The sequence below is a fragment of the Mesocricetus auratus genome, unplaced genomic scaffold (genome assembly GCF_017639785.1).
Source record: "Mesocricetus auratus isolate SY011 unplaced genomic scaffold, BCM_Maur_2.0 Super-Scaffold_100028, whole genome shotgun sequence".
Lineage (NCBI taxonomy): Eukaryota > Metazoa > Chordata > Mammalia > Rodentia > Cricetidae > Mesocricetus > Mesocricetus auratus.
In genome coordinates, this window is record NW_024429209.1 from 24,035,948 (window position 1) to 24,058,050 (window position 22,103).

The 22,103-nt window shown below is 54.1% G+C and overlaps 1 protein-coding gene across 2 annotated transcripts; it reads left to right on the forward strand.

Moving 5' to 3' along the window:
• On the forward strand, positions 1-22,102 carry Col9a3 (collagen type IX alpha 3 chain). 2 transcript variants are annotated; one of them, XM_005074525.4, is made up of 32 exons: positions 1-121; positions 660-728; positions 1,794-1,829; positions 2,373-2,444; positions 3,172-3,225; positions 4,260-4,295; positions 4,536-4,559; positions 4,792-4,845; positions 5,185-5,238; positions 5,543-5,584; positions 6,689-6,745; positions 7,218-7,271; positions 7,902-7,955; positions 8,211-8,264; positions 8,477-8,530; positions 9,048-9,101; positions 10,130-10,183; positions 11,134-11,187; positions 11,303-11,356; positions 11,893-11,937; positions 12,052-12,105; positions 12,469-12,522; positions 13,072-13,125; positions 13,243-13,314; positions 14,533-14,568; positions 15,257-15,301; positions 16,837-16,869; positions 17,056-17,202; positions 17,367-17,421; positions 17,999-18,181; positions 19,878-19,955; positions 21,388-22,102. In XM_005074525.4, the coding sequence occupies exons 1-32, from the start codon at positions 56-58 to the stop codon at positions 21,576-21,578; spliced, it is 2,043 nt and encodes a 680-aa protein (XP_005074582.1). In that variant the 5' UTR covers positions 1-55; the 3' UTR covers positions 21,579-22,102. The 2 variants fall into 2 exon arrangements, with proteins under 2 accessions (XP_005074582.1, XP_040588557.1); XM_040732623.1 differs by lacking the exon at positions 1-121 and adding an exon at positions 154-477.
• The last annotated feature ends 1 nt before the right edge of the window (position 22,103 follows it).

A 22,103-nucleotide genomic window follows, 5' to 3' on the forward strand; every position in this document is an offset into this window, starting at 1 on the left:
TCCCCACCCTGCTGCCCGGCGCCAGCCGCTCAGAACGCCAGCCAGCCAGCCAGCCATGACCGGAGCTCCTGTCCTAGCCCTGCTGCTGCTGGGGCAGCTTCTGACGGCTACCTCCGCGCAGGTGAGCGCGAGCCCTCGGGTGCCGGCCGGGTCGGGGATAGGGCTGGACGTCGAACCTCACAGCCAGAGACAGCTCGAGCTTCCTGGGTCAAGTCCTGAGTCCCGCCCCCAGGACCCTCGAGGACGTCTATGGCAGCCTCCTCGCCGCCTTCCTTACTCCGGCGGGCAAACTCTAGTGATGCAGCCGAGCCCCACGGACACCAGGACATATCATCAACCATGATCCTGGGCTCCCACTTGTCTTCGCCCAACTGGGTCAGGCCACTGAAGGCGCTGCCACCGCGCTCAGAGCACACAATGTTGCCTTTGTTCCTGGAGACTCCCTGCGGAGCCACGAAGCAGCCACTACTGGAGCAAGTGGGGATAAACTGTGTCTCCGCACACACCAGGCTCCAGCCCTGGAGACTTTGGGGTTTTCTAGCGGGCAAGAAAGGGGAAGTCATGGGTCATTGTCACAGGCCCCAGAATTACTTGGGCTGGGGAAGATGGGACTGGCACGGTGGTAAAGAGGGCTACCTGATAACTTTTCTTAATTTCAGAAAGTGGGACCTCGAGGACCCCCTGGTCCCCAAGGGCCTCCTGGAAAGCCCGGCAAGGATGGCATCGACGTGAGTTGGGAGAAGAATGGGGAAGGTGCCCTGAGACTCCTGGCCTTGTGACCACACATGCAAGCCCCTCCTCTGAGAGCTTGGGTGATACAGAATACCCCTTAGCGGGGCTGAAAGACCCCATTCCTCTTCGGGTTAGGTCCTGGGGTACGGATAACAGGGTGATCCTTGACTAAAACAGTGAGCCTTGAAAGATGCATGTACCTCTGTAGTCTAGGGGTTACTCTGGGGACCTGGGGATCTAGTTAGGGGCTGAGAATCGAGTCAGCCTTAGATGGGGATGGAGGCCAGTTTAGCCTCAGAGATAGCGTCTCGTTCAGTTATGGCCCAAACAATTTGGGAAGGCACCTGCAGTCTTGTAGCTCTACCCCCACCCCCTCCCACCATCTGGAGTAGAAAGCTTCCCGCAGGCTCTTCTCCAGGAAGGGCAGCCTCCATTCATGTTATTCCCCTAGGGATGCACGCCATAGATAGGAGGTATAAGAAGCTTCACCAAGAGTTCCCTGAATCCGTCCCAGTACCTAGCTCAGCCATAATGGTCACAGGCTCCCTCACACCCTTCCTGGCCTACCTTGTTGGACCTAGGTTGCCCAGGACCTTATCCTCCGAACCCCCTCTGTCTTAGCTGGGCATCCAGGCTTTAAGATCCTTCCTTAAAATAATCTCAAAGTCTCGGTTGAAAGATCCAGCCACCCTAGCAGGTGTCCACGGAGAATGCAGATGCTGGGACGTCTTTCTGGAAAATGGGGAGGAACTGCCATCTCCCAGACAGATGGAGTCAAGATGCTCAGATCACCATAGCCACTTCCTATTCCCTGGAGGCTGCTGTGTCCCTGTGTTCCCAAGAGATCCCCAAATGCCGAGCCTGTTTCTAGCTCACCCCATCCCTGGCTGGCCTGCAGAGGAGAGACCCCAGATATAAATGAGACGGTCTGAGGAACCCCCCCCCATAATGTCTTCATGGGCCAGGCTTCTAGGGCTGGATTGGAGAATAGCCCAGCTCTAGGGTGGGTTTTCTATTCTCGGGGGGGGGGGGGTTACACGTGGTCATTTTTGTTTTTTCAGGGAGAAGCTGGCCCTCCAGGTCTGCCTGGCCCTCCAGTAAGTGTCCCTGGTTGGAAAAGGGAGGTGTTTCTAGTATGCAAGGGAGAGATGAACATAGAAAACAAAGGATCATTGATGCCCTGGTCTCACTGCTGTGGGCCCGTGTTGCCCCAGGAGAGGCCTGAGGGCAGAGCCTGGAAGTGGGTGGGAGGGGAGCATATGGGACTCTGTGTTGGGTCTGGCCGGAAGCTTTCTTTGTGCCACTTTTCAGATAAACTAGAGAAGGGAGACAGTACAGCCCTATAGGTCTCTCCCCCCCTGTGCCTGTGCAGACTCTCCCACCTTGGTTGAAGATCTTGAGCCCACAGGCATTGCTATATAGTGACGCTCTGGTCTTCCTATATAGTCTTTTGCTGGGGAGGCTGGATCCGTTTGGTGGGCATCCAGTAGATGCAATGGGAGTGGGGTGGCCCCCCAGGGTCTAGCAGAGTAGCAGGGCAAGGAGCCCATCACCACAGCTGGGTGGTAGCCCACACGGAGCGGACACTAGAGCTTACAGCCAGATACTTCTTACGTAACTCTGTCCTTTCCTCCTACCAGGGACCCAAAGGGACCTCAGGGAAGCCAGGGAAGCCAGGAGAGGCAGGACTTCCAGGACTGCCTGGTGTGGATGTGAGTGTACCCTCCTACTGCATCCCTACCTCACCTCACCCCTGTCCCAGCCCAGCCAAGGGGTCAAGGCTTTCACTGCTGTTCTGCAGCTGGGCTTATTCAGGCAGGAAACCTTGTCCTGACAGAAGTTGCAGTAGCTCCCAGTGGGGGTCCCTGGCCTTCATCCCAGATGCTGCCAGCTCCTGGCTGGGAGAGAACCAGCTTCCAGTCGTTGGAAGTTGCCTCAGCTCTTACTGACCTGAGAACAAGTGCCCATTGTCAGGCTTCCTGTGCTGTGCCAGCCACACGGATGCTCCTGCAAGCTCCCTGATGCCTTGAAGGATAGCGGTGTACTCAAGGCTGTAGGACGAGCCAGGCAGGATCCGAGGACTGGGCTGCTGGACCTATTTGTTTTGCCATCCTTGGGTTTGGTAGCAGATTTTCCACGTGCTGGCCCCACCCCCTCCTGGAGCTCTGGGTACCCCATTCAAAGTGGTCCCTGCCTCTGGATTCATATCTAATAAAGTGTCTGTGGAAGTGGTGGCGCACGCCTTTAGTCCCAGTACTCAGGAGGCAGAGAGAGGCGTGTGGATCTCTGTGGGTGAGTTCCAGGACAGTCAGGGCTACACAGAAACACTGACTTGAAAAAAAGAAAAAAAATGTGTCTGTGGCTCATTGTCCCTGGGACATGGCACGTGCTTCTCATTGGTGGTTTCTTGAGCCTCCCCCCCCCCACCTACTTCTCCAGGGTTTGACCGGGAGAGATGGACCCCCAGGACCCAAAGGTGCCCCTGGAGAACGGGTAAGTGTTTCAATTCCAGTGTCCGTGGTCCAGCGGTCCAGTTCCCAGGTGGCCCACCATGCCATCAGGATGAAAGTTCTGTGGATGACTGGCTGGGCCCTGTCCCGTTCCTCCACTTCAGGGAAACGATGCTGGGTGTACAGCCCCTAGCCCCCTCTTTCCAGAAACCCCACAGCACCTAGTCACAGACATCTTGGCATTCAGACCGTGGCCGGGAGAGCTGATGTGGCAATGGGGGCACAGGATGAGCCTGGGTGTCTCTCCTCTCAGCGTCCCTGGACACCAGGGCCCCAGGGGAACCAGTACAGGAAGAGCCATGCCCCTGGACATCCCCCGAGTCGAACCATCTTCACTGAATCCCCCATTTACTAGCAAATTGGCTCTCTTTTCCCACTGCTTTGGAGGACAGATCTGACTACAAGTTCTTCACATGAGCACAAAGCACCTTCGGAGAGCTAGGCGGGTGGGTGGGACACAAAGACCGTAGCTAGTATGGGGCACACAGATGTGTGGGCACCTAATGAATGTAAGTCGCTTGTGGCTACCTGGGCTGGCACTGCTCAGCCTGGGTGGGATGGTCCCAGGCTGTCTGGGGATGCTTTGACTACAGCGTAAGGACTAGAGTGTACCCACGTCTTGGCAAACAAGTCATTTTAGACTCTGTCTGCCAAGCTGGTAGTTCCCTCACATAAACTGAGGCCTGAGGTCTCAGCAACATTTGCAAGCTAGTGTTGGCACAGCTTCCCAGGAGACAGTCTGGGGTCCCCTAACTGTGGCTCACACCTAACCCTTGTGTCCTGACTTCCAGAAGGTTCTGCCCACCCACTAGCAACTTTCTTGGCCACGACTTTCCTCCATACTCACTCAGGTTTCTGGTTCAACAGGACCTTGCATGGCCTCTGTTCTCTATAGCGGTTTTCACCCCTGCTCCCCAACTCGACAGAATTATGACTTAGGCTTAGAAATAGGTTTGCAAACAAAAGCCAGAGTTTCTTCCCTGTGTGCTCTAACCCCCCCTTTTTTCCCCTCTTCAGGGAAGTCTAGGTCCCCCAGGGCCACCAGGACTTGGGGTAAGTACCAACCCCTCCTCCCCCATGAGGTTTTGAAAACCAGTGTATCTAGTCATTGTGGGGTGACATCCTTGGGGTCCCCTGCTCTGGCCTGGAGGCCTAGAGCCTTACCTATGCTATGACCTCTGTGTTAGTGGGTGTGGTTCTCCTAAACCAAGTACCTTACTCTTCCTGGACCCCAAACTTGCCTTAGGGGTGGCAGGGCCAACCTATGCTCAGACCTTATTCTTGGCTTTGCAGGGGAAAGGCCTGCCTGGACCTCCCGTGAGTATGAATCACCCCCTGGGCCCCTCCCAAGGATGTAGATTCCCAGAGCAGCCATCACTGAATCCCACCTTGTGTGGGATACCCCAGATCGTGGCATAGTGGTCTTCTTAGGGCGTGACCTGACTTCTTCACATCTGAGTCCTGGCCTTCCAAAGGGCAGATGACCCTGGTGGGATTCCCTCACTCAGGGTCACAGGTGGCCCATTTCCCTCTTCTTTACCTTCTCCAGGGAGAGGCTGGAGTGAGTGGACTCCCAGGTGGGATTGGTCTGCGAGGCCCCCCGGTGAGTGACTGCCCCACTGTGTGGCCACTGTTTGAATACACAAAGCCTTAGTACCCACACCTAACCAGAGGCTCGGTGTTCCTCCTCCTCCTCACCTTCACCCAGTCCCCTCCATCTTCCCTGTACACTCCTCTCTGTTCCCTACCCCCTCCCCCATACTTGGTGGGTGCTGACAGAAGACCAGGCAGAGAGGCATCCATGACTCAGGGTGGCAGACAGATGTCAACACAGGCTTCATCCGCAGAGGATAAAGGGAGCTGTAGTATCCTCTACTTTGGGTGAAGCTGTTGGGGGCAGTCGGTGGGGCAGGCTCTGCTCTGAGTCATGACTTCTCTATAGGGACCCTCTGGACTTCCAGGCCTGCCCGGCCCCCCAGGACCTCCTGGACCTCCTGTAAGTACTGAGGAGGGGTCTCTGTCAGGCAGTCTAGACTAGGCTGGACCCCGCCTTAATCCCTGCCTGGGCTCTGCCATTTCCCAGAAGCAGTTGGGAGACGGGTTGGTACAGCATGAAAGGTCACCTTGCCCCGAGGACAGATGATTGCTGTTGTCACCTACTCTGCAGATGGGTCAGCAGTGCCTTGCACTGGCTACTGGGGAGATAGGGTTGAGGATTTCGAGCCCTCTGTTAGATGAAAACCAAGGACAGAGTGCGTAGGAGGGTGAATGGACACCAACTGCTTCTTCCTATGTTCAAGGGAAGCCCTGGAGTCCTCCCTGAAGGTGCTACTGATCTGCAGGTATGCTTCCTGGTGATTGTGGAGGGGCTATCAGCATAGGTACAAACCAACTCAGGTCCTGCTTTGGAGGAGGAGTCTTGCCTGGGGCCACTGCTTGGGAAGGGGACGGGGTTCCAAGACAGAGCCCCGCCCCCTCAGTATTGTCCTACCCATCCAGGGACCTGCTTTCCTGGCAGGAAGGCCCCAGAGGGAGTTCCTTGGGGGACTGAGCTTTGCAGATGACTCCAGGCACAAGCCTGGCCTCATCTTCTCTGCTCTCCGTCTGTCTACACCTGTGTCGCCCCTCACTAAGCCGCTAGTCACAGGGAAGCGGCACCTGATGAGTACAGTTCCAACAGGTGGTATCTCTGCCTCCTTCAGAGCCACCTCTCAGCTGTTTTCAGTATTGGGTGGTAAGCAGCCACTGCCCTGGTCGACTGGCAGGCCTAGTCTGTCTCAGGGGGTTTCTGGTTCCTACGAGACGGTTTGTGTCTAGTTTCGTCCCCGTGTGGATGCCGTTTCACTCCACACCAATGGTCACCTTCCCATCATTCTTCGTCCTTGCTCAACGTCCCCCAGAAGGGGAAAAGAGAGCCCTCCCAGAGGAGGACAGTGTTTAGCCTCTGGGATGGGCTAGTTGGTAGAAGTCACTACAGCTGTGTACCCAGGCTTGACCTGGCCAGTTCAGCATGAAGCTAGCTGGAAAGCTCCATCAGTGTCTTGGTATCTGGCGCAGGATATGCTGTCAAACCAGAGCACCAGTACGATTGGTCGAGCTCACATGGCATCCCTCCTAATAGCCTCCAGGTGCCCAGTCACATGAAGACCCCCTTTGTGGAGCCCTGAAGCCAGCAGCCAGCGTGTAAATAGCTGCTTTGAGGTTGAGCCTGTCTGTAGGGAGTGAGAGAGGGTGACTGGCTACAATCCAGCTCTCCACAGCCACTCACCACACCTCATGCCCAGCTCTGAATGGGGCCCTGTTTTAGGCTTGTCCACAGTCTCCCTCCCTGGTGAAAAGGTCCTTTTCTGCCCCCCAACCCCCCCCCACCCACCGCCGCCGCTAGTCTCTCTTGGTATCCTGCCCGAATTGTCTTGGAAGGATCTGACCCTTATGTTTTTCAATAGTGTCCTGCCATCTGCCCTCCGGGCCCCCCTGGCCCCCCAGGAATGCCAGGATTCAAGGTGAGTCAGGAGGTGACAAGCTGAGCATACGTCTCCACTGACAGAGGCCATCGGGTCCCCTCATGCTATGTAGTTTGGGGTTTCAGAAAGCCTGAGCCTAGACCCAGCTTGTTATGGTGGTGGTGGGGATATAATTGCCCATCAGCTAATCCCATTTTCTCTGCCCATCTTCTCACACTAGAAATGGGTGTGACCAGGCTAGGCCTGGCCTAAGAGGTCAGAGGAGAGAGAGAGAGAGAGAGAGAGAGAGAGAGAGAGAGGAGTGAGGGCTAACCCTAACCCTCCTCCTCTTGGGGGGGTCTTCGGGAAAGCACAGTCACAAACCCCCTCAGGTCTCAGTCTCCCTGTCTGTCTGGTTCCGCCTCTGATCCTGGATTCATGCCTGACTGACCGCACAGCCCTTGATTCTGCCTGTGCAGAATCAGGGGCAGCCACGGGTCTAGGGGCAGTGAGTTTCCATGTTTGCTTTCAGGGACCTACTGGCTACAAAGGGGAACAAGGAGAAGTAGGCAAAGATGGCGAGAAGGTAAGACGCCGCCCATGTAGGTTCCACTGACCTAGAAGCGGCAGCCATAAGGCGGAGGAGGGCGGCTGGTGGCTGGTGGTCCTGAAAAATCACAGGGAAAGGTTCTGGAGCCCCTGGGTAGGTACCTGTTGTGCTGAGAATCCCTGAGGACACTTGGCTTCTTGGGCCTAAAGTGTTCATAGAAGTCGCTGCCACTCTGACACAGTGGTCGCTGTCCTACAAGGCCCCTGCCGATCCTTGCCACATGCTGGGAAGAGGTCTGGGATACCCTTCTGATGGTAGGAGTGGCTGAGTGCAGACTTTGCTAGGTTGTACAGTGGGCACTCCCCCCCCCCTGCGCTTGACCAGGAAGGAGTGCCTAAGGAGGCCTGGGGGCTCTTTGTTTGAACAGAGACCTCTGGTCCTCCCTGGGAAGCGTGTGTGAGGTCACCATCATTTACTTAGCCTTTTCCCAACTAGAGGCAAGTGTCCCCCGCCCCCCGCCCCCCTCACTCAACCTCCGAGGCTCGGCTGTGATGAAGAGGAGTGGTGCCCCTCGTGGCTCAGGCTCACGGAAGGGGGGCCAGTGGGAAATGAAAGATGCTACAAGAACTAGGGTGAACTAGCTGACTCCTGCCTTCTCTGTCGTAGGGTAATCCTGGGCCCCCTGGGCCTCCTGGCATCCCAGGCACCGTGGGACTACAGGTGAGGCTAGGGGGGGATTAGGGAGGTCACCGAGGGAAGTTAGTTTAGACTTCAGGGACAAGTAACCGGCTCCCCGGAGAGGGTCGCATCCAGGGTGACACCAAGGCTTGCGTCGCTCCCTCCAGGAGCTTTAGTTGAAGTCAAGCACTTCTAGGAAAGATGCCAAGGCCTTGGGGCCCTCGGGGGCAAGGCCTATGGTTGCCGTTCAGGTAGATGGACCCTCTGGCCCCTGTAGCACCCGTTCTGTTCTCTCAGGGCCCAAGAGGATTACAAGGACTTCCAGGACCAGTTGGGCCCCCTGGGGACCGGGTAAGTACTACTGACTCCATGGTGGGGGGTGAGGAGGGGAGGCCGTGGGTCAGCGGAGGTCAGTCCTGGGATTGTCCTTACCCAGACTTAACTCAGGCTCAAGATGAAAAGAGGCTCAGCACCCTGAATCTCAGGGTTCTTGCTGGCTGGCAACTTGGGGCTGGGCTGGAGCCTCCCGTAGGAGGACATCAAATACCTTCTCTCCTCTACAGGGTCCCATTGGGTTTCGGGGTCCCCCTGGGATCCCAGGAGCACCCGGGAAAGTGGTATGTATCTCTCTGGGCTGGGGGTAGGGGTGGGGGAGGACCACACACCGGACCAGGCCCTTTGACCCTCAACCCCACCACCCTGCTGCCAGTTCACTCAAGAGTGCTCCCCTCTGTCCCACTTGGATTTCCCCTAGCCCTGTCAGTCCCAGGGTGAGCTGTCCATAGACAGACACATGAGGCAGCCAGATATACACCAAGGGGTGGTGGTGGTGTATCTGTGAGGTCCAGGGCATATGAGAAGTAGCAGCATGGGGCATGGGGCATGCCCCGGTGACAGCACAGCTGGGGTGCATGGGGTATCTGACCTCCATGGGAGACCTGCCTCCACTGTTGTCTGGATAGGAGCTGGGGGGAGAGGGGTGTCACCGTCCTGTGTGACCATCTGCAATAGCTTCTGACTCAGTCTAGAGGGCTGAACCTGGAAAAAACCTAGAAGGGACCCCAGTCAGAATATACAGCTTTCCTACCTTCTCTGGGTTGGTCACACTGTCCCTACCCCCTTGTTATGTTTTAGGGTGACAGAGGTGAAAGGGGTCCAGAAGGGTTCCGAGGCCCTAAGGGTGACACGGTAAGTAAAGCAGGAGCTTGGTTCTCTGGACCCGTCTGTGAAAGAGCCTGACCGAACTCCTAACTAGAGTTGGGGGAGGAGGACACTTAGAGGACCTCTGCCAGGGGCATGAGGGTTCTTCGTGCTGCACCCTATTCTGGAAAGGGGTATAACGCTGGAAATGGGCCAGGCGTTGGTGGCGCACGCCTTTAATCCCAGCACTCGGGAGGCAGAGGCAGGTGGATCTCTGTGAGTTCGAGGCCAGCCTGGTCTACAGAGCAAGTTCCAGGACAGCCAGGGTTATTACACTTGGGAAAAAAAGGGGGGAGTGGCTATGAAATAGGGTCTGGATCTGAAGGGTCCCAGCCCTCTCCCTGCCTGGCAGCCAGCAGTGAGAACCTCAGGGCAGAAGGCTGGGGCCTGGGCCACTGAACTTAGACCTGGCTCCAGCCCAGCCCTAGGAATTAGACAGGCAGTGTCCTCCCCCCCCCTCCACTAATCTCAGACTGCCAGCTGCAGATGGAAACTCTGTAGCGAGGCGTGTGGACGGGAGCTACATGGTAGGCACCCAGGCTTCTCCTGAACAGAAGTGGCTAGTCACAAACATTTGCCTCTGGCAGCCTCAAAACGTCTTCTTCCGCCGGGCGGTGGTGGCGCATGCCTTTAATCCCAGCACTCGGGAGGCAGAGGCAGGCGGATCTCTGTGAGTTCAAGGCCAGGCTGGACCGATAGCCTCCAAAACAATACAGAGAAACCCTGTCTCGTAAAAAACCAAACCCCCCCAAAAAAAGTCTTCTTCCCTACCCAAGACCAGCGCTGAGCAGTGTCCATAAATCCTAAGGGTTCTACATGCCTGAAGAAGCCCTGGTAACAGGGTCTATCCGCAGTGGTTGGGATGAGCCATGTGTCTCCAGTTGAAGCACAGCATACCTGATATCCCGAAAGCTGGGCGTGTGTGGCTGAACCTATAGGGACATACATAGGGAGGCAGGATGGGATATTCCTCAGGGTTCCAACTTCAGCTGTTTCTGTCCCGTGTTTCCTTTTAGGGCAGGCCTGGTCCCAAAGGAATCCCCGGAGTGGCCGGACCAGGTGGAGAACCAGTGAGTATCTCAGGTATTCGTGGCATCAGGCCTGGTGTCATGGTCACATAGACTGCCCCAACATTGCTATTCCTCTTGGCTGAGCTCTTACCATTCGTCGTCATTCTCCTCAGGTTCTTTCCACAGTCCCTTCCATGCACAGGGGCCTGCTTCACCTATGATGGGCCAGGGACCCTATTCACAAGTGCCTGTACTATCTGTAGTCTAACCCGCTAGTATCTCCTTGTCATTTTAACCACTGTGGTTCAGCAATTCCCAGGAGCCTCAGAAACCCACAGCAGAACCTAGCAGTCCCCAACAGCCCCAGCACCCACCAGCTGCTCCAGAAATCCATGGTCTCCCTGGAATACACCAACGTCTCCAGCAGCCCCAACAGCTCCCAGAAACCTACAGGGGCACCTAGTGTCTCCCAGCAGCCTGAAACACCTCCCCACAGCAGCCCGCATCTCCCTTTTGCTCCAGCCTGTAGTTCCGCAGCTGCTGTAACCCTGTAGAAATCAGTACCCTGGGAAGAAGGGTGGTAGCATAGGGCCAGCGGGGCTGGAGAGACGGCTCAGAGGTTAAGAGCACTGACTGCTTTTCCAGGGGTCCTGAGTTCAATTCCCAGCAACCACATGGTGGCTCACAACCATCTACAAATCAATCTGGTGCCCTCTTCTGGCATGTAGGCAGAATACTGAGTATGTAATAAATAAATAAATCTTAAAAAAAAAAAGAAGAAGAATAGGGCCAGCAAACTCAGATGGGTAAGCCGAGCTCCATGGGTACCCTGTCTACCCGACTCCCTTGCAAGGCCTCTGAGGGTAGCATATAGCCACCTAGCCAGGGAAGCACAGTCAGCCTCGGGGACTCGAGAGACACTTTTAGCTTAGAACGTAAGGAAGGGGTTTCTCCGTGGAACGAGGTAATTCTGTCTGTCTGAAGGGCCTAACACTGTCACTTGTCCTTAGGGCATGCCAGGCAAGGATGGCCAGGATGGTGTGCCAGGGCTTGATGGCGAGAAGGTTGGTACCTGGCAGGACGCTTTCTGGGAGGAGACGGGAGAGGAGTTCGGCTTCTCCAGGCCTTAGCATCGTTTTTTTTTTTTTCCTCCTCGTACCCTAATCACTGTCCTTGCAGGGAGAGGCTGGTCGCAATGGTGCCCCAGGAGAGAAGGGCCCCAATGGGCTGCCGGTGAGTGCCCAAGCTAGGTAGCTTAGTTCCTCTAGGATTAGCTCCTGCAGGTGTCCTAGGAAGAACTCTGTTGGGGTCTGGCACAGCCCTGGTGCGGGAGGACAGGGACCTGCTTTAACACATCTGTACTCTAGGGTGGGGGACAAGTGCAAATGAACCCGTATTCGTTCTGGATATTGTGGGGTCACCCTTGTGGGCCCTGCCTGGGAGTGCTGTCAAGGCGCTGCATCAGGCTGGGAAGGCGGTGAGAGGCCCACGGTGGGTCAGCTTTACCCTTTGGGGTACTTTGTCCGGCCTGGGCACACTGCGCATGCGCAGACCGCGCAACCGCGCTGTGAAATATTCCCTGCGTGCACGCCCTCCTCCGTGGGCTCAGCAGCCTTGGTTCTGATGCTGGCTCCCAGCCCAAACCCTGTGATCCCTAGCATTATCCCTAATCTGAACTCCAGCCTTGACCTAGACTTGTTATCTTGACTTCAACCCTGAACCTGACCCAGGCTCTTACTTGACCCTGACCCTGATCCCTGTCCTGGCAGGGGCTCCCTGGACGAGCCGGGTCCAAAGGCGAGAAGGGAGAACCGGTGAGTGGCTGCTTCCCCCGCAACCCCCAGAGAGGGGAGGCACAGCCGGGCAGTGCTCCAGCGGTGGTGATGGAGGGAGGGGACATAGCATTCTCTGTCTCCTCACTTCTGCAGGGTAGAGCTGGGGAGTTGGGTGAGGCTGGCCCTTCTGGAGAGCCAGGTATCCCTGTGAGTATCCGTAACCCTGCCCTATGTGTACATAGGAGGACGGGCCCCCTCCCCCTACCTCTCCCCCCTACGCGGACACAAGGACTCTACCCCTCCAGCGTGTATACATGGAAACCTGCCCTCTCCACATGCGCGCAGGGGTACCTTGCTTCTTTCCCCGTGTGCACACAAGGGACCCTGCCCTTTCCCTACATGTATATGGAGATTCTGCCGGGTATCTGCCCCTCCCACCGTGCACACAGAAACTCCTCCCTTCCTTCCACGTGTACGCATGTCCTCTGGCCCTCTCCTAAAGGAACATGGGCACTCTCCTCACGTAAGTCACATGTCACATGCTGCCCCTTACCTCTTCTCTCCTTGCAGGGAGATGTTGGTGTTCCGGGGGAGCGTGGCGAGGCTGGCCACAGGGGCTCAGCGGTGAGTGGCAGGACATAGCTCCCTGGGAACGGGCACAGAGGCGTAGCTTATGAGCAAGAAGGGGTAGCACTTTGGGTGTATAAATGGCCAAATCCATGAAACCTGGGGACGGTAAGAAATGGGGGAAGTCTCGCCTTTTCATCCCTCACCCTCTGGAATAATGGTGCCATGCTGGGCTACTTTAACCTCAAATTCTTCATGCTGCCCTGACGCTGAGACCCTGGCAAGTTTAGGTTGAAATTCCCAAGCCTTGTTCTATAACCTGTGGATTCAACCTTCTCTAGCACCCTGTGGAAGGCACTGGGCATTGGTACCTGACACTGAACCAGCATGATAACTCGGGTAGAGACCGAGATCTGCTCCCCACACTTAATTGCCCCAGAAGGTGTCTGTGCCTGTGCCTCCAAAACTAGTAACTTAGTGGCATGGCTTAAGACTCATTCTCTGTCCACCCAACGCCCCAAGGAGGCATAGCTGGGTTTCCTGGGCCACAAAGGCTGTTAGGGCCTCCATGGACATCCCAATATCCAATTTATCTTGGTCTTTTAGGGGGCCCTTGGCCCACAAGGTCCTCCTGGGGCTCCCGGCGTCCGTGGCTTCCAGGTAGGTAAAGTTGGAGTAAGGGTTTGAGCCAGGGCAATGAGCTCTGGTTGTCTGGGCGGAGGAGGCTGGCTGGGTTCTTAGGAGTACTGACTGGCTGGGATGTTATCCAATCCACAGGGCCGTAAGGGCAACGTAGGAGAACCTGGCCTTCCAGGTCCCCAAGGCCTACGGGGTGATGTGGGTGACCGGGTAAGTGTCTTTCTCTTGTGCCTCCCTGCTCTAACCAGTCCAGGAACAGTAGCATCAACTCTGTGAACAGCTGCCCTTGGTCCTTTTATGGCTCGTTCTTTTGGTGTTCTTCTTGGGCAAGAGGAGATCTAGAATACTCACTGCTCTGTGGCAAGCTCCACTTGCAGACCTAAAAGAACCAGTAATTTGGGGCAAGGGCAGAGGCAGCCACTTGAGGCTCTAGGCTCCGGGCTACCTGTTGGGTGTGAGCTGAGACCCGAATGACCCTAGTGTTTCAAACATGTAACTTTCCAAGACTCTATACTGCTGGTCCTAGGACAGCCAGTGATATCGGTGTTCTGCAGGGCCAGGGCCCCGGGGAGTTGGGGCTTACTCGTGTCCTCATTCCTGGGATCCCCCGGGTGGAGGTCGGGGTCTTGTCGGGAGCCTAGACCGTATACCAGGTCGTTAGGGGCTATGTGGTTGCTTTCTTGGTTCCCCACTGGGCAGGGACAATCCCTCTAAAGATGTGTACATTCAGGCATTGGAGGCTCCAGGACCCTTTACAGACACAGGGAGCTACAGAAACTTCACACCACCACACAGCAGGGACAGAAGGTGCTTTATTAACCTCCAAGCAGGAAATTCCAGGGGTTAGGGATCTTGCCAACAATTCCAAGGACCCTAAGCTAATGGAGGGAAAAGCTTGGCTGTGGCAGTGCTAGTGCCGGCCCCTGTCCCAGGGGGCTGGAGGCGCTCTTTCCTGGCTTCCTCGTCCTTGAATAGCTCTTGCCTTTGCTGTCACATTTGAATTCTCTTTTTAAAAAAAGATTTATTTTTATTTTATGTGTTTGGGTATATGCAAGCATGTACGTATGTGTATTGTGTGTATGCAGGAGCCCAAGGATATCTGTGTGTGTGAGAGAGACGGGGGGGGGGAGCTAGAGATATAGACAGAGAATACCTTCACAAGTCATAGACATTAATAATTCATTGTCCCCTGGGGGTGACGGGCAGCTGCTGTCCTGGGAGAACCTATGGGGCATGGAGGGCTGTGAGCTGCTGCTATCTATAAACTTGGGTTTGGCAGCTGGGGCTGGGTTCTGGTTCTGAGCCCCCTGCCATAAGAGAAATTGTTATGCCTACTCTAGGTGGGATTCCTGCCTCTGCTGTGCAGAGCAGTGACCTTCTGTGGGGATCCCCAGGATTTCTCTAATCCAGAACCTTCTCTCTGCCCAGGGTCCAGGAGGTGCCACAGGCCCTAAAGGAGACCAGGTGAGCTCAAGTCCCTTGCATGTGAGGTCAGCTCTAAGCTCTAAGCCGTCTGGCTGTGGGTTTACTTTCAAAGCTCTTGAGAGGCTCCTTCGATTCTTTTCTCTGTCCATATTGCTTCTGATTTCCTCCGCCCCTGCTTAGCACAGTCCTGGACATCGGAGGGGACAAAGTCAGCTGCTTTACTGGGTACACATAGTTGTCTCCACGATCAATGTGTGGCCCTAGGCTGTGGTGGGGGAAGCTACTTCTGATGAGGGAAAAACTGGCTTTGTAAAAGGAGTGAAGAGAAGTGAAGGCTGGGCTCTAAGACTCGTGTTGCAAAGCAGGTTAGGGCCGTGGGGCTTCTCTCTGAGGCCATTTCCTCCCTGAAACAGCTCAGGGAGGGTGCGGGTGAGCGGGTGAGCTGTGGTGGCTGCTGCAGTCCATCCTCCCATCAGCTGCTTCCTCTTCTCTGGGTGATCCAGGGCTTCCCCACATAACGCTAGCAGGAAAGCCTCGCTGTGAAAATAAGTGGCTTCAGCTTTGTGAGCCTCTTGGGGCTGTGGCTTTTGGGTTCTTGTGTTGCTTTGGGTGCTCCTTCAAGTACAGGATCCTGGCCTAGACTCTGGCCTCGGTCCTAGGGTCAGTCGACAGACAAGTGGCTTCAGGTGGGGAGGAGCCGATGGTAACTTTAGTGTGTCATCCTCAGGGCATTGCAGGTTCTGATGGTCTTCCAGGGGACAAAGGAGAGATGGTGAGTATGCCTGAACCCCTCACTGCCAACTGAGAGTCACCTGGTCGGTTTGGGTGGATCAGGTATCTGAAGATGGCAGGTTAAGTTATGAAATAGCACCCACAAGTGCCCAGGCCTTGCCATCCCAGTTAGAGTGTAGGCGGTGGGAGAGTGGGGTCCAGAAGACACAGGCAGGTTAATTCCCTGCTAAGGTTAGGACTCTCCGAGGGCCTTGTCACATTCTGCCCAGAAAAGCCAGCCTTGCTTGAGTCAGCTGCTGCTGAGGTCTACGCGGAGAAAACCCCACTTTCAGAGCTGGAACTTGGATCTATTACAAAGGAACTTTGACTAAGTCATTCACAGCTCTCCCGGAGGCACCAGGAACAGAACCGCCTTGGAACTCAAATGGAAAGGCCTTTGTGGCCTCAAGGTGGCCAGGGACTTCAATTCTGCGGTGATGTCTTTCCTTTTTGTCCAAGTGACACAGAGGAAGCATGGCTTCTGGGATCCTGCCTTCAGGCAGCAAACCCTCAGCCACTGGGAACCTCCTATGCGTTTCACAAATAATCCCAGTTAATTGTACTTTATTTTGAAAAACTCTTGACAGGGCTTTAGAATCAGCCCCACCTGGTCACTCTTTTTTTTTTTTTTTTTTTTTTTTTTTTTGTTTTTCGAGACAGGGTTTCTCTGTAGCTTTGGAGGTTGACCTGGAACTCACTCTGTAGACCAGGCTGGCCTCGAACTCACAGAGATCCTCCTGCCTCTGCCTCCCAAGTGCTGGGATTAAAGGTGTGCGCCACCAGTGTGCGCCACCAACGCCCGGCCCACCTGGTCACTCTTAAACTGGTGGAGTGGTACGCAGTGGCTGTGCGGGACAGAGCCCCCGCCAGCTAAGAAACCTCTGCATGGTGCCAGTTCCCATAAATGGTGAGCCAGGTGGGGACCTCGTCCCCTGTCCTTTCCTGCTTTGTCTGTGGACAATCAGCTCACAATTGTGAGCAGAGCCCATAGATGGGCCCAATCAGCCCACTGATACATTTGGGACCAACCATTTCTGAGGGGAAAGGCGCATGGTTCCGGGAAGGAGATGTTCAGCTCAGCATTTACAATGCTGGAGTGAAGAGACTGGGGGGAAGCAGGCCAGACAGGTGTAAGAGCAGATGCCATGCAGCCACTAAAATCAGGCTAAGAGGTTTTATTTTTTAATTTTATTTTTATTTATTCATTTTTTTTGAGACAGGGTTTCTCTGTATTGTTTTTGGAGGCTGTCCTGGAACTCGCTCTGTAGACCAGGCTGGCCTCGAACTCACAGAGATCCGCCTGCCTCTGGCTCCCAAGTGCTGGGATTAAAGGCGTGCGCCACCAACGCCCGGTGGCTAAGAGGTTTTAAAATAGCATCTGTAGGCGAGGAAGAAGAGCCAGTGTGTTCATGAGAGAGGGCCTGGAGTGCTAGCTTGGGTGCTGTCCTCCACTGATCGTGTGCTAGGTCAGCTTTTAGAGCCACATCCACAAACCCCCTACATAGTCAAAGCATACACTTAGCTTCCTCTTCACAGGGTCCCGATGGCCCCGTTGGACAAAAAGGAGAGGTGAGTGCCTGACAAGATACCTTCGACAACGAATCCAAGGAGCCCACGGGCTCCCCTTCACCTCTGGGTGGGTAGCTGCCCTGTGAGGTACTGCCTGGATCTGAGACCCGGTGGCCACTCACGCCTGAGGTTCAGGTCTTCCCAAGGAGGGCTCGCTCTGACTCCCTTCCTCCTGTTTTTCTGCAGTCTGGCAGCCGAGGGGAACTGGGCCCCAAAGGTATCCAGGGCCCCAATGGCACTAGTGGCGTCCAGGGTGTCCCTGGTCCCCCAGGGCCACTGGGCCTGCAAGGCCTGCAGGGTGTCCCAGGCATCACAGGGAAGCCTGGAGTTCCGGTTCGTGACTTTTCCTTTCTCTTGTGTTGGGGGTTGCTGGGCTTGTGCTGGGTTTGCGTCATAATTTCTTTTGTGAACTGCCAGTTTGGGGAGCGAGGTGTTTGGGGTATGTCAGGGCTACTGGCATGCTGGCCCAGCTGCTGATGAACCTGGGTGAATTTCAGGGCAAGGAAGCCAGCGAACAGCGCATCAGGGAGCTTTGTGGGGGGATGATCAGTGGTGAGTCTCCCGTGTCTCCCGTGCATTCCTTCACCCCTCACACAGCTTCTGCCCCTGGGCCACTGTCCTCCCCACCCTCCCTGTCCTCTGACCTCAAGGAGAGAGACCCTCTTCCCTGGGCTTAACACAAGGCGCAGGGCACTCAGAGAAGCCCCAGCTAACACTACTGAGGGCAACAGTTACAAGGAAGAGGTTGGGCGGTGGTGGTGCACACCTTTAATCTCAGCACTCGGGAGGCAGAGGCAGGCCGGTCTGGTCTAAGAGAGTTCCAGGACAGCCAGGGGAACACAGGAAAACCCTGTCCCAGAAAACAAGGAAGAAAGAAACCACTGTGCTCCTTGGCCAGGAGGGACAGTTCCTTCCCTGAGTGGTTTTGAACTTCTCATCCCAGCATGTGAAGTGTTGTGAGAGAAGGGGGGGGCTCTCGTTTCCCCCTGGTATACCGTAGATCAGTTAATAACCATTTTTGGTCAGTAAGTGAATTCCCTTCTGAAAGATAGCTATGTTGTACTTTGCGTGCCTTCATACTTTGATAATCCTCTCTGAAGTGTGTACTTGGCACCCTGTTTCCCAAAAGAGCAAATCGCACAGTTGGCTGCACACCTGAGGAAGCCCTTAGCACCAGGCTCCATCGGCAGGCCTGGCCCAGCTGGCCCCCCAGGACCTCCAGGCCCTCCAGGATCCATCGGCCACCCTGGTGCTCGGGGTCCCCCTGGATACCGTGGTCCCACTGGGGAGCTGGGAGATCCTGGACCTAGAGGTAAGTAGGTGATCCAAGCAAGACATGGTCCTGCCACTGTGATGGCACTGTCTCAGTCACCAGCCCCACCCTCCCACGCTGAGAGGTCTTACTCCTGAGGTCCAGGGAGGAGAGGACTTGAGGGACATTCAGGTCCACTGTCACCCGAATGAGGTTGCCATTTCTGCCCTTGATTGGCTTCATGGTCATGAGACCTGAGAACAACACACATTTTATGCTGGCCTAGTCACCCAGTTCTACTGTCCACATGGCTCACCTAGAAATGCTATAAAGACGCAGCCAACAATCAGGCCTTTGTGCTTCTGAGGCCGCCACAGGTAGTTTCTTACCATTCTGTGGGAAGCACGGCAATCTGAAATGTGATATTTTTCTCAAATACCACCAGGACAAAATCTGTTGGTCATGTGAGCAATACATAATCGGAACCCATTTTCACTCGAGAGCTCAGACTTTAATGAAGACCAGTAGTACATGACAATGTCAGTTGCAATAGAAACAACTCGTTCAAACGGTATTTAAGATTATATGAATCAGGGAGCCTTTGAGAGGAAGAGACAGGTCAGACCTGTCTGCTGGTGTCATAGCTACTAGCGCATAGTGTGACAGCTTGCTTGAAGAAAGCTGGGACACCAGAGACAAGCTGGGGGTCGTAATGACACATTGAGTTGATGGACATCAGCCTTTCCCGAAAACCTTTGGGATTTGTGTATTTTAAAAGTGTAGACCTCTCAAGCCTCATGTCATTGGTGACAAATCTGAAACTTCTGATTCCACCTGGTTCTGACTGATTGGCCAATAGCTTCCTGCTTCCCAAAAGTAGCTTAAGAAAGTAACCCTGTATGGGAAGTGATTCTCTGAGTCCCTCATCGTCGCCAAGGTTACGCTGAAAACTTGGGTAGGTGGATGGGCTTGGTATAATTTGGGTGTCATTTTTAGCCTGTTTAAAAAATTCTTGGAGATTGAGGGATTTCAACACAGGAGAGCAAACACGGAGAGTTCATCTTGTTTCAGTGCAGTGTCTGTCCCAAGTCAACTTTCAGATGACTGTTCTCTTGGTCATTGCTCCAGAGTGTGGGCTTCTCGGGTAGTCTGTGCCATCTGGTGTCGTGTGAGTGACTGCCATCTTTAAAAACATATGGGATTTCCTCCAAACAGGTATCTGAATTCCTTCTAGACTGAAAATAAAATTTAGAGCATTATGTACCTGTATAGATGCGCTGAGAAAAACAGCTGGACACTACAGGCCATGACAGAGACACAGAGGTCTCAGGAAGCCTGCTGGGACGGCCACACAAACATGTTTTTTATTTGAAAGTGAACATGCCACACTGTCCACTCTGTGTGAGGCAGTGGGCACCTTTAATTTTGAGTGTGCATCAGGATGCCATGAACCTGCCGTAGACTTTCTCAAACATCAAGCTCAGGCCATGGCCATTGCTGTCCCTGTTCTCCCCTCCCTGAAACTCATATTGAAAATATTAACACCAAACAACACAATTGTTTCCGAAGCATAAATATTTCAAACAAAACTAGGACTCCACCAGTGATTTTGGAGGTAAGAGTGGAGTCAGCTGATGTGTTGGGGATGTAGGTGTGTACCTTGGTGAAGAGCCTCACTTAAAAGCAACAAGACGGGAAAGGCCATCACTGTGGATGGGGAGCTGTTCTAACATGCCTGTGTCTTTCCTCACTGCAGGAAGCCAGGGTGACAGAGGAGACAAGGGTGCAACAGGTGCAGGACTGGATGGGCCTCCTGGGGACCAGGGACCCCAAGGTAGGCCACTGTCGTCACACAGTTCTTCTGGGGAAGGGCTGGGAGTGTCACTGGTTAGGAACTGCTTTTATAATCGCTTTAGTATATAGAAACACTGGATAATCAGTGACCAGTAGTTTTTCTGTATCTAACTTTAGCTAAATAGGTTTGGTTAACTTCTTGCCAAATATACTGTCTATTCCAGAAAATTAATCTCTCTTAATTGACCACATAGACTTGATTCTTTTTGTTTCTACTTTGTGTGTGTGCATACATGTGTGTGTGCACACATACATGGCACGCATGCACATGTACCACAACACACGTGTGGAGGAGTCAGTTCTCCTCTACTTTTACGTGAGCTCTGGACATTAAATTCGAGTTACCAGGCTTATAGGCAAATACTGCCTACCGAGTCATCCTGATTGCCACTCAGTGTCTTAATTGTAAACAGCCAGATGCTGGGGGCTAGGCGTGGACTAGGTGTGGTGGCATACACTTGTGATCCCAGCACCTGGGAGGAGGGTGAAGTCATGCCATCCGCAGGCCCCCTTAGGAATTTCACCGGCAGCTATGCTTCCTAAGGAGTGTTCCTCTCTGGGTTCCTCTAGCCAGATCCGTGCTTGGGTGACCCTCCCTGCCTCCTCTGTGAGGTGCAACCCCTCTCCTTTGTAAGGTGCCCCCACCTAATAAGGCTCATTACCCTCCCTCATGAGGTGCAGCCCCTCTCCCTGAGGTGCAACCTCCCTTCTCTTCAAGGCACCCCTACCCTGACTGTTTATTTGCTGTGCTGACTGCCCTGTTGGCAACCCCAGGCTACAGTTCCACCTGTATGTCCTTAAGTATTACCTCCAAGTTTCCACTCCCAGCTGTGCCCTCACAGTTGGGTAATATCATGGGGTAACTAAAGCTCCCCAACTTCCTCCAGGTTGCCTGCCAACTCCAAATATGTTTTTTATTTTTAAGATTTTTATTTATGTATTTTATGTACAGAGGTGTTTTTTTTTCTGCAAGTACATCTTCATACCAGAAAAGAGCATCAAATTCCATGAGACTACAGTTATAGACAGTTGTAAGCTACCATATGAATGCTGGGAATTGAACTCAGGACCTCAGAAAAGGAGCCAGTGATTTTAACTGCTGAGCCATCTCTCCAGCCCCTCCAAATACACTCTTGACAGAACACCCCACAAGCCCTTCTGAGAGCAGAGTGCGCTGTCTTCAGGACACGATACTATCTGTGGCTAACCTGGCCTCAGCTGTATCTGCCTACCTCCTGCCCAGCCACCTGTGTTTGCCTCTGCTCTTCGGGACTCTGTGCCCCAGTGCCCCATCTCTGGCCTTTTAGAAGGTTCAGAAGTAAGCCAGTAGAGGGAGAATCTTCCAGGTAGATTGTGAATGGCTGCTGCTTTGGAGTTCTCATGGCCTCTAATTGCACTTTCATGGTTTCTAGGGCCTCAAGGTGTGCCTGGCATCAGCAAAGATGGTCAAGACGGTGCTCATGGTGAGCCTGGCCTTCCTGGTGATCCTGGCCTTCCTGGAGCTGTTGGTGCTCAGGGAACCCCAGGGATTTGTGACACCTCAGCCTGCCAAGGAGCTGTGTTAGGAGGGGGTGGGGAAAAGTCAGGTTCTCGGAGCTCATAGACAGCAACTTTAGGAAATGACTGACAAAGAACTCCAGCAGGAAGCAGGGATCAGTCATGTGGTTATCAGAAATGGACAGTACAGCTGGCTACAGTCAGCTAGTCCTTCCTGGCCTGCTGCCTGGGCCCCCAAGAGCATCTACTGGCACCACTGTCACTGTCCCGTCTGCAGGACTATTGGCAGCCCATTCATCTGTGACAGCATACCTCAGGCACAGGCCCTAGGGATGGAGATTTTAAACCCAGCATCTGGAAGGGATGGTGAATCTTATAGTTTGTTTGTTTGTTTTGTACAATTCCATGAGATAAAAACACTCAGAAACTTGTTTACATAACATTTATATAAAGCCTATGATAGACTACCAATAAAACTTCAGATTAGCACTGGCTACAGTGTGATGAAGGTGAGGCATTTAATGTGTTTCACCTGCTTTCTATTGCAAACTTAACATCTCTGGCTCCCAGTATTTATTGAAGGAACTACACTGAATCGTCTGTACAGTAAATAAAGCTACTCACTGGAAAC

Excerpts from the sequence above, each read along its gene's own strand:
- Col9a3 (XM_040732623.1), top strand. The coding sequence starts at position 250 with ATGGCAGCCTCCTCGCCGCCTTCCTTACTCCGGCGGGCAAACTCTAGT. Across the intron at positions 8,265-8,476 it reads TTGGGCCCCCTGGGGACCGG|GGTCCCATTGGGTTTCGGGG; the intron begins GTAAGTACTACT and ends TCTCCTCTACAG. Across the intron at positions 16,870-17,055 it reads CCGTTGGACAAAAAGGAGAG|TCTGGCAGCCGAGGGGAACT; the intron begins GTGAGTGCCTGA and ends GTTTTTCTGCAG.